At 36.6% G+C, this 14,586-nt stretch overlaps 1 protein-coding gene across 3 annotated transcripts in view; it reads right to left on the bottom strand.

Annotated features, from left to right (window-relative positions):
• The window catches only part of Pka-R1 (Protein kinase, cAMP-dependent, regulatory subunit type 1), a 191,676-nt gene that overhangs the window by 70,698 nt on the left and 106,392 nt on the right, over positions 1-14,586 (bottom strand). The window contains exon 1 of one of the 3 annotated variants that reach the window (XM_076415716.1): positions 1,404-1,641. The exons of the other annotated variants lie outside the window; for them this stretch is intronic. Coding sequence (XP_076271831.1) covers positions 1,404-1,478 — 75 coding nt within the window. The 5' untranslated portion in view covers positions 1,479-1,641. Of the gene's footprint in view, positions 1-1,403; positions 1,642-14,586 lie in introns of those variants that run through there. 3 annotated transcript variants of the gene reach the window in all.

Here is a 14,586-nt window from a genome sequence, read left to right as displayed (position 1 = left end):
AGAACCAGAAAATACAGCCAAATGGTATGACCCTTGATGTTAAACTCGGGCGGAAGCCACATGTTAAAAATGTACTGGTTATTGCGTAGATATTCAGCTCTGTTAATATATAATCAGCTTTTGCTTTAGTAACAAGTCTTGAAATCACTGTGGACTTATGGTGTTCAACTCTGTGGTTGTACTAGCCAACGCAAGAGGAATATCATATGATGAATAAGCAAGTGGCGAATCAAGATTAGCTTGATGTTAGTTCTATCAGATATAAAGACAAAATATAAACACAAAGATATAAAAACAGTGAGTAGTTTTTTACAACATTAACATAATTTAATAAATTATTTCAGAGGAAACATTCTGGAAAGTATCCATAGATAGCGTAGAGCTATGAAATATGGTCTTTGAGTCACGTAGAACATATCTTCGTACACTGTTAGATTATATAGTATTGAAGTGGTGTAAAGATAATCTACGAAGAGGTCTAATTCCACATATTGCCTTTAAAAGAATAAAATCTTTAAACGCATATAATAAAATCAAGGAAGACTTATTATTTCTAGTTGTGTATATTTAGATGAGACATGAATATTTCAGAATGGACATTGGGACATTGACTCACTTATGGCAAAATGATAATAAAAAGTGTTAAGACAATAAAAGTTGATAGAAAAAGGTAAACGTTAGAATAACAATTGACTAGGTATTATTAGTCGTAACATTTATTAACAAGTCATTGCAGATATATTGTTCTTGTTCTTTTTAGAATTGCTGAGTTGGAATGGTTAATGACATCTTTGGATTCGATAAACACGGTCAGACTATTGAAGAAGAAATGGACAAAGGACCAAATCGAGAACACATATTAGATAGATTGGAAATTAACAGCTTAGTTATTCATTTGTGGGATTATGATTCAATGCTGACAATTTCCAAGACAGGGTGACTGTGGGAAATTGTATTGTAGAGTGTGAACGATTTATGTGCATAGATATGTGTGTAATTGTTCCGAATTATACATGAGCATTACGTTAGAATATACGAAGAGAGGATGAAGTTATTAGGGAGAAATCAGTGATTAATTTTATCAACACTGATGTACACAGGTAGTAACAAAAGAAACAGAGAACTACAGTGATATCAAAATGATTTGATAAGAAAACACACCATCGAAGGAAACAATTACTACACGTAAAATACTGAATATGCTCTCTAATGAAAGTAGACTACGTTCCTCAGATATACAATTGTTAATTAGGTGGATTAGGCCTCGGGGAAAATATACTATGTACTTTTAAAATCGTTGCAAATTAGGGCAAAAACATCATGAAACATTCGATACACCGAACGTAATAATATTTGCATTTCTAATACTATTCATTGAATAATAACGTTATTGCACCGGGTACCTGATAGAAATATTCTCGCTGCAGCTGCAGATAATTGAACGCGGTGATGAGTGCCAAATTGTCCGACGTGAACATGTTTCTTTCGGCGAATGACGTCCGTTGATTAGCGACGCATCGTCGCGTTAAACTCACACACGCTTCAGGTACCGACACGATTACCACTACCGCGGTCTCCGGCTGATCGGTGTACACATATTTTTTACGTCGCCGCTTATCTGCCGTAAAAAGGGATCCTTTTAATTATCGCCTATTCGGAGCTGTCGCATCTGATTTTTTTTTCGTAGGCTTTTATGATTACGGGAGACGTCACGCTAGTTGTTATCGCGGCGGGTAAAGGATGTTGATGTGTATGTTTATCTCCGTGAAGTATTAAAGTCTTAAAAATGGTACGCTATTCTAATGCGTTGAATTTAAAGTGATAAAAAAGCCAAGATAGTCATAAAGTCAATTTTATTTGGAATTTTATTAATGTGTCCTGGACGATCATTTTGATTAATTATCTATTACGCCATAAAAGCCAGATATACAACAATTCTTACTTGCGATGATTTAACGTTAAAATTCGAATGTTGGCCGAACAACCTCTGACTCCAACATTAAACTCATAACATAACCGTCAATAACATTTAAATCGTCTAATAAAAATCCCGATTCGTCAAGCAGAATCAGCTAAATACCTCGATGGTAAGTTTGTAGCGACGGGTACAAACCATGCGGTTCCCGGCTATAAAAGACCACCACGACGACTTCTTGCTCTCCTTTTCTTTCTCTACCCCCTTGAAACATCCTGTCCATTCTCCCGTCAACCACATGTATCAATTTAAATCGAAATAAACAAGTTTTTTTCAACCAGTGTTTTCAGTTCCCGTTCGAATTTCTTCCATAAAATAGTACTGACTGTTCGGACAAACAATCGCATCGACAGTCACACATTTCGACCGACCAGTCGAACATTCCTACAATTGGTGACCCCGGCGTGATCGAAGTGCCTAACACGTAAACCAGCTCAACATAAGCCATTCGACAGGTGCTTGACACGTGCATGGAAGGATAGAATGAGGAATGGAACCCATCAACATCACATAGTCGATGTTATTCGACGAGACTAGCCTGATGGACGAAAACCACAGAAGCCCATCATGCATAACATCAACACCTATGCATCATCAAACGGGACATGTAAGACACCACACTTATAGATACCCTCAAATAAATCGGAACACCCCAAGACGAACGACGTCCTGCGATCCATCGATGGCAGCTGATCCCGTAAAACTCCTCGCTCAGGTTGGGATCCCCATGTCATAAGCAGTCCCTAGGCGATTCATTGCGTAATTGCGGGTGCAGCTCCACTAGGAAGGGGAGTGATGTAGCGACCTCTAAAACCCTTTAGGCCACCACGCATTCACCTACATCAAAGTCAAAGGTTGGAAACGCTGGTGGATTGGTACCATGCGGTTCCCGGCTATAAAAGACCACCACGACGACGTCTCGCTCTCTTTTATCTACCCCCTTGTAACAGTACCACTTCCACAGTCTCCCGTCGACCACATGTGTCAATTTATATCGAAATAAACAAGTTTTTATTCAACCAGTGTTTTCAGTTCCCGTGCGAATTTCTTCCACAAAATAGTAGTGACTGTTCGGACAAACAATCGCATCGACAGTCACACATTTCGACCGACCAGACGAACATTCCTACAATTGGTGACTTCGACGGGATCGAAGTGCCTAACAGGTAAACCAGCTCAACATAAGCCACTCTATAGGTGCTCGACACGTGCATGGAAGGATAGAACGAGGAATGGAAACCATCAACATCACATAGTCGATATTATTCGACGAGACTAGCCTGATGGACGAAAACCACAGAAGCCCATCATGCATAAATCGCCTCGACAGTCACACATTTCGACCGACCAGACGAACATTCCTACAATTGGTGACCTCGACGGGATCGAAGTGCCTAACAGGTAAACCAGCTCAACATAAGCCATTCGACAGGTGCTTGACACTTGCATGGAAGGACAGAACGAGGAATGGAACCCATCAACATCACATAGTCGATGTTATTCGACGAGACTAGCCTGATGGACGAAAACCACAGAAGCCCATCATGCATAACATCAACACATGAATCATCAACACCGTTGCATCACGAAACGGGACATGTAAGACACCACACTTATAGGTACTCTCAAACAAATCGGAACACGCCAAGACAAACGACGTCCTGCGATCCATCGAGGGCAGCTGATCACGTAAAACTCCTCGCTCAGGTTGGGATCCCCATGTCATAAGCAGTCCCTAGGCGATTCATTGCGTAATTGCGGGTGTAGCTGCACTAGGAAGAGGAGTGATCTAGCGACCTCTAGAACCCTTTAGGCTACCACGCATTCACCTACATCAAGGTCAAAGGTTGGAAACGCTGGCGGATTGGTACCATGCGGTTCCCGGCTATAAAAGACCACCATGACGACGTCTCGCTCTCTTTTATCCACCCCCTTGTAACAGTACCACTTCCACAGTCTGCCGTCGACCCCATGTATCAATTGATATCAAAATAAACAAGTTTTAATTCAACCAGTGTTTTCAGTTCCCGTGCGAATTTCTTCCAGAAAATAGTAGTGACTGTTCGGACAAACAATCACATCGACAGTGACACATTTCGACCGACCAGACGAACATTCCTACAATTGGTGACCCCGACGTGATCGAAGTGCCGAACAGGTAAACCAGCTCAACATAAGCGATTCGACAGGTGCTTGACACGTGCATGGAAGGACAGAACGAGGAATGGAACCCATCAACATCACATAGTCGATGTTATTCGACGAGAATAGCCTGATGGATGAAAACCACAGAAGCCCATCATGCATAACATCAACACATGAATCATCAACACCCTTGCATCACGAAACGGGACATGTAAGACACCACACTTATAGGTACCCTCAAACAAATCGGAACACCCCAAGACGAACGACGTCCTGCTACAACATCGATGGCAGCTGTTCCCGTAAAACTCCTCGCTCAGGTTAGGATCCCCATGTCATAAGCAGTCCCTAGGCGATTCATTGCGTAATAAAATACCACCACGACGACGTCTCGCTTTCTTTTATCTACCCCCTTGTAACAGTACCACTTCCACAGTCTGCCGTCGACCCCATGTATCAATTGATATCAAAATAAACAAGTTTTAATTCAACCAGTGTTTTCAGTTCCCGTGCGAATTTCTTCCAGAAAATAGTAGTGACTGTTCGGACAAACAATCACATCGACAGTGACACATTTCGACCGACCAGACGAACATTCCTACAATTGGTGACCCCGATGTGATCGAAGTGCCTAACAGGTAAACCAGCTCAACATAAGCTATTCGACAGGTGCTTGACACTTGCATGGAAGGACAGAACGAGGAATGGAACCCATCAACATCACATAGTCGATGTTATTCGACGAGAATAGCCTGATGGATGAAAACCACAGAAGCCCATCATGCATAACATCAACACATGAATCATCAACACCCTTGCATCACGAAACGGGACATGTAAGACACCACACTTATAGGTACCCTCAAACAAATCGGAACACCCCAAGACGAACGACGTCCTGCTACAACATCGATGGCAGCTGTTCCCGTAAAACTCCTCGCTCAGGTTAGGATCCCCATGTCATAAGCAGTCCCTAGGCGATTCATTGCGTAATAAAATACCACCACGACGACGTCTCGCTTTCTTTTATCTACCCCCTTGTAACAGTACCACTTCCACAGTCTCCCGTCGACCACATGTATCAATTTATATCGAAATAAACAAGTTTTTATTCAACCAGTGTTTTCAGTTCCCGTGAGAGTTCCTTCCACAAAATAGTGTATTCGGACAAATAATCCCATCGACAACCACATATTCCGACTAACCAGACGAATATTCCTACAAGTTGAATAGGAAACATCATGTTAGACAAAAACCATCATGGCAGAGCAGATTAGACTCAAGGTCAAGCAACTGTACTGGTTAGTCAGAAGAAACTTCAACTTGACCTAAAATCAAAGATACTGGTTTATCAACCGATCATCGAGCCAATTTGGACCTATGGAGCGGAAATATGAAGCTGCACTAAAACATCAAACCAACTGGTAATCCAACGCACCTAAAACAAAATTCTGCTGTTAATTACCAATGTTTATCGCTACAAAACCAACGAAGAGCTGAACGATGACCTCGGAATCAAATGGATATATAAACATATATAAACAGCAAAGTGGAAGTTATACAGCTACTGGACAACACGCAGGAAATCAGAAGATCAAAAGAACTATAAATTGAAGCGAACGAAACCACACGAATTTGTTTAGTGTATTAGTGTATTCTTAACTTTAGCGTAAGTAGATTAGTTTTATTTTAAATTGCGAAATACATACTGACGCATTAATCCGGACAATGATCAATGTATTAACAGAACAGTAGCAATTAATTAATTTGTAAATTAAGATTGTACTAAGCATATCTAATGTAAGACATAATTAATAAAAAAAAATATTATAAAAATAGCAAAATAATAAAAAGATATATAACAATTCTTTCTTGCCATCGTTGAAGAAAATTGAATTGATAATATTGGCAGTATAATAAAATGATGTAGACAAAAATCAATTAAAAAAATATATATGAATACAATAATTATAAAAAACATATTTAATGGATAGAGCACGACGCTGGATCCTAGAGACGCCAGAATGTTTTCAGAACAGCACTATTATTTGAACGCAAAGGGCCTCATTAGATGATACTCTACACTTCATCACTTGACCGGGTTTCAGGAGGACCTTTGTGAGGCCTTTAATACGGGACATGTCACTGCTGTTTTTCTTGATTTAAAAAAGGCCAAAGGCCATTCCATCAATACTAACAGTATCCTGAAACAGACTCGACTTCATTGCACCCTTCTTGACTAACAGAAGCTTCCGGGTCACGGTTAATGGAGTAATATCTACAACATATCACCAAATCAACGGTGTACCTCAGGGCTCCTATATTAGCCCATTACTATTCATAATTGCTATGAACTCCATTAACGAAGTCATACCTATTTATATCAACGCCCGAATCTATGCAGATGATGTGGTTAAAACATATTAACAACAAGTACAGCCAATCCCTATTACAGAATTGTCTCGATAAACTGCCTGCGTGGGCCGGACGGAATGGGTTGAAGTTCTCAGCGGAGAAGACCGCGAGTGTTCACTTTTGTAGACGGAGGAACTGTTCGCGAATAGTAACATTACTGATGGAGGGTAAGAACGTGACAAACAAACCAGAACACAAATTCCTTGGTTTGCTATTCGACCACAAGCTCACCTGGCTCCCACACATAAATTATCTCAAGAATAAATGTTTGGCAGACATAGGCCTACTGAAGACCCTTTCCAACATCAGTTAGGGAGCACACAGAACATCGTTGAGCAATATATATCAGGCGCTGATAAGAATCAAATTAGATTATGGAAACCAGTGTTATATTACCGCACCACCTTCATACGTGAAGAAATTGTATCCCATATAAAACTAGTCCACTTGAAAGTTTACAGTGCGAAGCAGAGATTTCATCACTCGAGTCACGGCGAGAGCTCCTGCTACCCGTCCAGAGTTGGACGAGTTCAATACCTTTTTCCTACCTAAGACGAACTGGACCAATATAAGGAAGAGGCACTTAAACCCCTCATTAATTTTCCAGAGGATATGTAAACGATTAATGACTGTGATCCCAGATGCAAAACGTAGAATCACTAGTATACCGCCATGGCAGTTCTCAAGAATACACATAGACCTCTCTATGAAGGTTCTGAATAAGGAAACAAATAGTCCTTCTACAATAAAAAGCTTCTTTAGACAGATAATCGAAGAGAACTATTCAAATCTTTTAATCATCTACACGGATGGTTCAAAACGTGAGAACTTTGTGGGTGGGCTAGTGAATCCATACTAGTAGTATCGGATTCTATGAGTTCCCTAGAGAGTTTAAGATCGGCAAGGACAGTCCACTCTCTGGTCACATACATCAGAGAGACACAGACAAAATTACAATTTAGGGGTGTAAGAATAACATACCTCTGGGTCCCCTCCCATAAAATAATATCTGGAAATGAAAGAGCCCACCACCTGGCAAGTAGGGAAGAGGAGTCGATCAAGTTAAACGAACTGTTCAGCAAAAAAGATGCCAAAGTTTATATGAAGGGCCTAAATAGACAGTTGACCCAATTAGAATGGGACCTTCTCATTAAAAACAATAAATTATGGGAAGTCAAGAGGATCTTTTATCAATCTATAGACCATAATAACATCAGTAGATACAAGTCAAGCGTTTTCGCACGACTGCGAATGGGGCACTGTAGACTGACACATGAATATTTGTTGAAAGGACAGAGCCCGCCCTTGTGTGATTTGTGCCAGATTCAACTTAGCGTCAGACACATCCTACTGGACTGCCAAAAATATGATGATTTGAGGAGGCAACTCGATAAACTGAATCTGCTGATTGACTATCTAAAGACCATAGACCTACTTCAACACTTGTAACATACACTTATTATTGTGTAATTGAAATATTTTATTGTATATATTCTAATGTTTATAATCTAGTGTGTAATATTGTAAGCTGTTAATGTTCTTATAATGCATTGTAATTCGCCCTAAATAGCCCAAAAGGCTGACGGGTCTAAATAAAATGAAAAATATTTTAACGCAAATGCTTGAAAATATTGATAAGACCAATTCCTTAAATAAACTTTGGAAATATAAAAAATAGAAATAATTTAAATACTGCTAGAATAACTGAAAATAAATCAAGAAACACACAGCTCAAAATTAAAGAAAAAGCCGGAAACTTATATACAATACCATTATATTTTTACTATTAAGAAAAAAATTCACACTAAAAACATTTAAATAACATTAATTATTATGGACAAAATGGTGAACAGTACAAAAGAATGACGATAATGACCCTATTTACAACATTTTCTAGATATTTTACTTCCTATTGTCTGCTAGGAAAATAATGGTTATATCTTAATTGGGTTTTTATTTCGAGTATTCACCAGATAAAGAACTGATTGATGGGACTTCCACGATGGACGACGACAAATACTTTAGTTAAAACTAGTCTTTCCCATATTCCGCCCAAAATTGTCGACTGATTCTCTCAGAAACGTTTATATTAAAGTTTAACCGTTGACATTTGGTTCGACTGCCGACTACAAGGAAATAAAATTAGTTGACATTTTAAAGCTCGTGTTTATCGATCATAACTCTCAATTCTTAATTGCAATGGGCTTTGGAAATAGACATATAATTTAGTTTAAATAGGTTAAGCCATGTTTGGTTGTAATCCGTAAATGTTTTTAAATGACTTGTTTTATTCAAGAGCATAACCCCGTATTCAAAAAAAAACAATTTCAGTTATAGGGCAGTTGTGACTGGCTTGGCAATAGTCCCGTCTCCATTAACACAATTTGTATTTTTAACCGACTTCAAGAAAGGTTTTAAGTTCGGCTGTAATTTTTTTTAATGTATGTTCGCCGATTTCTCCATCAATTATGGACCGATTTTCAAATTCTGTTTTTAGACTTTCAATGAAAAAACCGTTCAGATTGCATTTTAAACACTAACCATATCATATGAGAAACCGTAGAAATATTGCAGGCAACTGCTTCTATTATGTAGTTGTTAGAGCGTTCAGTTTACACGCGGGGGTCGCGGGTTCTATTCCCGGCGATTGTAATGACTTTTTGTTGTTGTAGTTTGATTGGAACATCTGTTAGATTACTTAAGTTAGGTAGCGGACCCCGGAGGCCTGAAGCGTTCCTTCTTTTCAATCAATATTTCTTTATTCCTATTTTTCGTCATGCGGGATGCACCTTTACTTGGCCTACCCATTGTAATACTTAATAAATAGCACCAGAACCATCAATAGGATCAAAGAAGGAGAGGTAAAAAGAAGGTGGCAAATATATTGGGAGCAATCCATTAAAGGAAGACAGTAGGGATAGGAAACACAGGACTGAGTAGGAAAGCTGTGTAACTGATGACAGGCCACGGCAAAATGCAAGCTTACATCTTTAAACGGAAGGAGACCGATGGACTCTGCGAGTGTCGCACAGGATCAGAAGACACTACGCATATCCTGGAGACATGCGAAATTAGAAAAAGGGTAGATGCCCGAAACAGGCATCCGACAGCCGACGGGAACTACCAGCTAAGAAACGTAGACGGGCTAGTCCATGAGGAAACTGTTACAAGGATCAACGTTTGGGCCGAAACGGTGATTGACTTTGAGGAAAGGGATACCCAGAACGGCAGCCAAGAGGAGACAAATGCTGGCGCGCAAGAAAGCGGCCAAGCTAGAGATCAGGGACTGAACATGACAGGGAACTAAGAGAATAAAAAGCGCAATAACGTCGCGAGGGTACCGAACAGGCGCTCGGAGACTCATCCGTGAACCGTTTCGGGGATTTTATGTAGGAACGACCAGCTCAGAGCTTTAACAAGCACCAGAGCCAAAGACAAATGGTCTACAACTTCAAATGTAATACTTAATAAAATAACTGCGTAATGTATTGAGTAAATATCTAACACTAAAAAGAAAAAACAAAATATTTTTAACAAAAAAATAGAACCGACTTCAAAAAATAAATAAGGAACTCACTGAAATTTAAAATTTTGTGACATATACACAAAATCAAATTACGAACAGAACAAATCTAATTTGTTGTTAGACTTCGAACTGATCAGTTGGTAGTAGGTAAACTAATATGTAAATAGATGAATAGGTTTAGGTTGGTATTAAGCTAAATTGTGTGTATATAGAAGAATATAAAATACATGTAGTAGATAGGTTTAAGAAAATTTTTGTTTATTTTTATTCAGTCATTAACAACAATTGTACATATTTTATTTTAAAACGTCTTTTTGCGTTAAAAATCTAAATTTGTTTATTTTTTAATATCTAGTGAGTTCCTTTTTTCTTTTAGAAGTAGGCTTAATTTTCTTGTTAAAAATATTTTATAATATTTTCAACGATGTTTCAACGAGATCCTGTTTTGGCCGATCAATGACGTTTTTTTTCTTTGCATGGAATAATTTTTTTCGATAATAAAACAAATACTATAAGATGATCACAATAACACCCAATTAGTGATTTTGTGATACTATATATTAAGACAATAAAGGCGATACAATAAACACGTAAATATTAAGAAAGATATGTTTATTAGAAGAGAAATGTGAACTGTATATATATATATATATATATATATATATATATATATATATATATATATATATATATATATATATATATATTTATAATTATTCTGTCCCTATGTATGTAATTAAACCCCTGAACGGTTGGATCGATTTTGATGAATTCTTATGGTGGTTTAGATTCATAGTCAGACCCGGTAGGGTATATATATTTATATATATATATATATTTATATACATAAAGAAAAAGATCTATTTTACTATAGATATGAGGCTGATATTAATGAACTGTTGTATGCGTTGTAAGAGTTGTTAGAGCATGTAAATAAACTTACAGGTGGAAATTTAACCAGCTATGTAAGTTCTTCACCTACAACAAAAGGTATTATTTATTACGACAATATATAGGCCTGTTATGCCATTTTAAAGGTTTTATATGTTAAAATGTATTTATTGGTTTAAAAAATAAAAATATACTTCCTAAATTATTTAAATTGTATAGCAGACATTCACAGATTTTCGATAAATATTTTAATTTTTGTATACAGTGATTTGTATTATTACATATATTATTTCGATACTAAAATTTATACTCTATCTAAAACAATAACAAAATTTGGAATTTTACTATTTTTAAAAATTAGGAATTTCTTCGCCAAAAAATATTTCGTTTTTTCGAATGGCTGTAATTTGATAAAAAATAGATTGTTTGACTTTCTTTGAATTTGATACGATAGAAGAATGTATAGAGAAGGCTTACCACCAAATTTCAATTAAATCGGTTCAGTAAAACTTTACATATTATGTCAACCGTCTCGAAAAAAGTAGTTTCCAAAAATCGCGTTTGTTTCGTTTTTAGATGTCACTTAAACAGCTAAATCTCCGAAAATAATTAAATTAATTAATTAATTTAATAATTAAGTTTGAAAAATAATCTTAAAATATTATTAAATGGCTAAGTTTTGGTAAAAAAAATACGAAAACATTTTCTTTTCAATGATATATTCCATTATATATTCATGTTCATGTTCACATATTCCAATGATATATTATATATTTAACTAGCGACCCGCCCCGGCTTCGCACGGGTGCAATGCTGATACTAAATTAAATACACTACAGAAAAAATATGAACGTTGTATATAAAAACATAGCGGCCCGCTCCGACTTTGCACGGGCATAAAATATATATGCCTATGTCACTCAATGAAAACATGATTAAAATCGATCCAGTATTTTTGGTTCATTCATTACTGCCCTTGGCCTGCACGCATTAAATTTGGAGTAAAACAATTCCTCTTCCCCTATACTTACTATGAAGATTTCCTGCTATCTTTGGAATATGTAAATTCATACAATTTTTATTAAATTACACATTTTTAAACGCAAATTTTAAATATGTAATATTTCCGAAAATATTTGTTTAATTTACATGCTGTAAGGAACCATATTGATCTATATTAATTGCACACTGTATTTAAGGTACTTAATTCGATAAGGATTAATGCCGTATTGCTTAAAATAGCTTCGTAAATAAGCCATTTTCTCACGTAAAAAGTAAACAATAAAAATGGTTAATGTGGGTTATCCCTAAAAGATAAACATATACCATCGCGGACTTTTTTGTAGACCTTTTTATGGTGTACAATACTGTAGTACATTAATTTGATCTAACTCGTAGGGTTAGGCAGCGTTTTTGCTAATTGCTAAATAAGCCTAAAAAAAATAGGTTAATTTACGACATCACGTTAGGAACCTCTAAAATTAGCAATGTTGCGTTAGTATATTATGCATGTATTATACATATAAACCTTCCTCTTGAATCACTCTATCTACTGAAAAAAACCGCATCAAAATCCGTTACGTAGTTTTAAAGATTTAAGCGCACATAGGGATATAGGGACAGAAAAGGCGACTTTGTTTTATACTATGTAGTGATATACCATTATTGGTATATTAAAAGTTATTAGATTCTGATAATTGTGATTCCCAATGCAGTAATGTAAAATATGCAACAATGTGGCTAACATCTAGAATAATCGATTTAAAAATAAATTTAAAATAAAGTATTTTTTCGATTGTATGGGTTGTATGACAATAATATGACATGACAAACTGATGATTAGCAAGAGACAGGCATTTACACAATAACATAATTATCAGGAATGTAATCTTAACTAAAACGAGTCTAAACGGTAAGATATGCCCGTGTATAAAGATGTGATTCGTGTAAAGGCATCAGGTCTTAACTAATTTACAAGTAAGTAATTTGATGATACAGTTCAACAACCAAAATAGTTCAAGTTGATACTTGAAGTTTTAAAATGTTCAACTTTTTTTTATTGATTCTAAGTTTATTATTATGTATTAACTATTAAAACGATTCCATTATTGTTTATTATTAAAATATTATACCAATTTATTAAAATCAAATAACATCCATCTGACCTTTTCTGTTTTAATTATTTTTAAAAACATCACGAGGACAAAATTATACAATTAATTTATTTTAACATAATAATACACCTACATTCTAAGATTGTACATAATACATGCTGATTAAAAAATGGAGAACAGTCGTAAGACAATACTTAACATAACTTATTGTGGACAATCTATTGGTGAGAATGCCTAGTGTAAACAAATGCTAACCAAACTAACGATAGTTCTCATATTTCTCTACATCATATAACAGCTTCTTATTTAGTACTATTGAATACCTATTCAACGATTCATTTAGACGATTCGTACTTTTATTGTTTGATTTAAGGAGTAAGTTACCGAAGCCGATCAAACATTGTTAGAAACATGGTGATACTACTCTTATAACATGTTAACTGAAAAGTCCCCGGCCTACCATAGTAAAACACATTTCTTTTGACAAAATTAGATTTTTTATTCAACATAATTCTATTCAAGAGTGATACACTGATTATAGCGACCCTCCAACTTTTGGATACCATTTTTGTAGTACGATTTGTCCTTTGTTTTAAAAGAGGACTCAGTTTCGGCGATCCCCTCTTCATTGGACGAAAATTTCTTCCCAGCGAGCATTATTTTGAGATTTCAGAACAGAAAATAGTCGCTGGGGGACAGACCTGGAGAATACGGTGGACGAGGAAGCAATTCGAAGACCAATTCATGGATTTTTGCCATCGTTTTCATTGACTTATGACACGGTGCATTGTTTTGGTGAAGTAGCAATTTCTTTTTCTTCAAATACGGCCGTTTTTCGGGAATTTCGTCCTTCAAACGGCCCAATAACGCTATGTAATAGTTGCTTTTGATGGTCCTTCCTTTCTTAAGGTATTTATTCCAAATTATTCTATGGGCATCCCGAAATACTGAGGCCATAACCTTGCCAGCCGACTGTTGCGTTTTCCGCTGTGCAGTCCGCTCGCATAACTGTCGATTGGACTTCGGAGTGAAATGGTGGAGTCGATATCACATATCGACGCAAAAACTCGGATTTATTACGTTTGATTATCTTCAAACTCCGAAACTCTTGCTCCGAATCACTAACTAGTCGTTGTTTTTGGTCAAACGTGAGCTTACGCGGCAACCACTTTGCACAGAGCTTTCTTATACCTTATTACATAATTAAATATTTCTTATTACAAATATTCGTGAATGATATGATGTACACGTTCGTTGTAATGTTTTCGTTGGTAACAACCTCTTTTGGCCGTCCACTCCGTTCACCGTCTTCGGTGCCCATTTCATCACGTCTAAACATAGCATACCAACCCTTGATGGTCGATTTTCCTGGGACAGTGTCCGGAAACTCGGCACCAAGTTATTTCTTCAACTGTATTTTATCCCTTCAAAAAGCAATATTTTTGTCACCACACGAAATTTCTTTTTATCCATTTTTTTTCACAGTAACACAAGTTGCTTCACTCAGAAATGCTATAATT

This window comes from Rhynchophorus ferrugineus, unplaced genomic scaffold (assembly GCF_030347505.1).
Source record: "Rhynchophorus ferrugineus isolate W39M unplaced genomic scaffold, kcgeb_rfMv2 rfM10, whole genome shotgun sequence".
Classification (NCBI taxonomy): domain Eukaryota; kingdom Metazoa; phylum Arthropoda; class Insecta; order Coleoptera; family Curculionidae; genus Rhynchophorus; species Rhynchophorus ferrugineus.
This window is presented reverse-complemented; position numbering and strand designations above follow the sequence as displayed.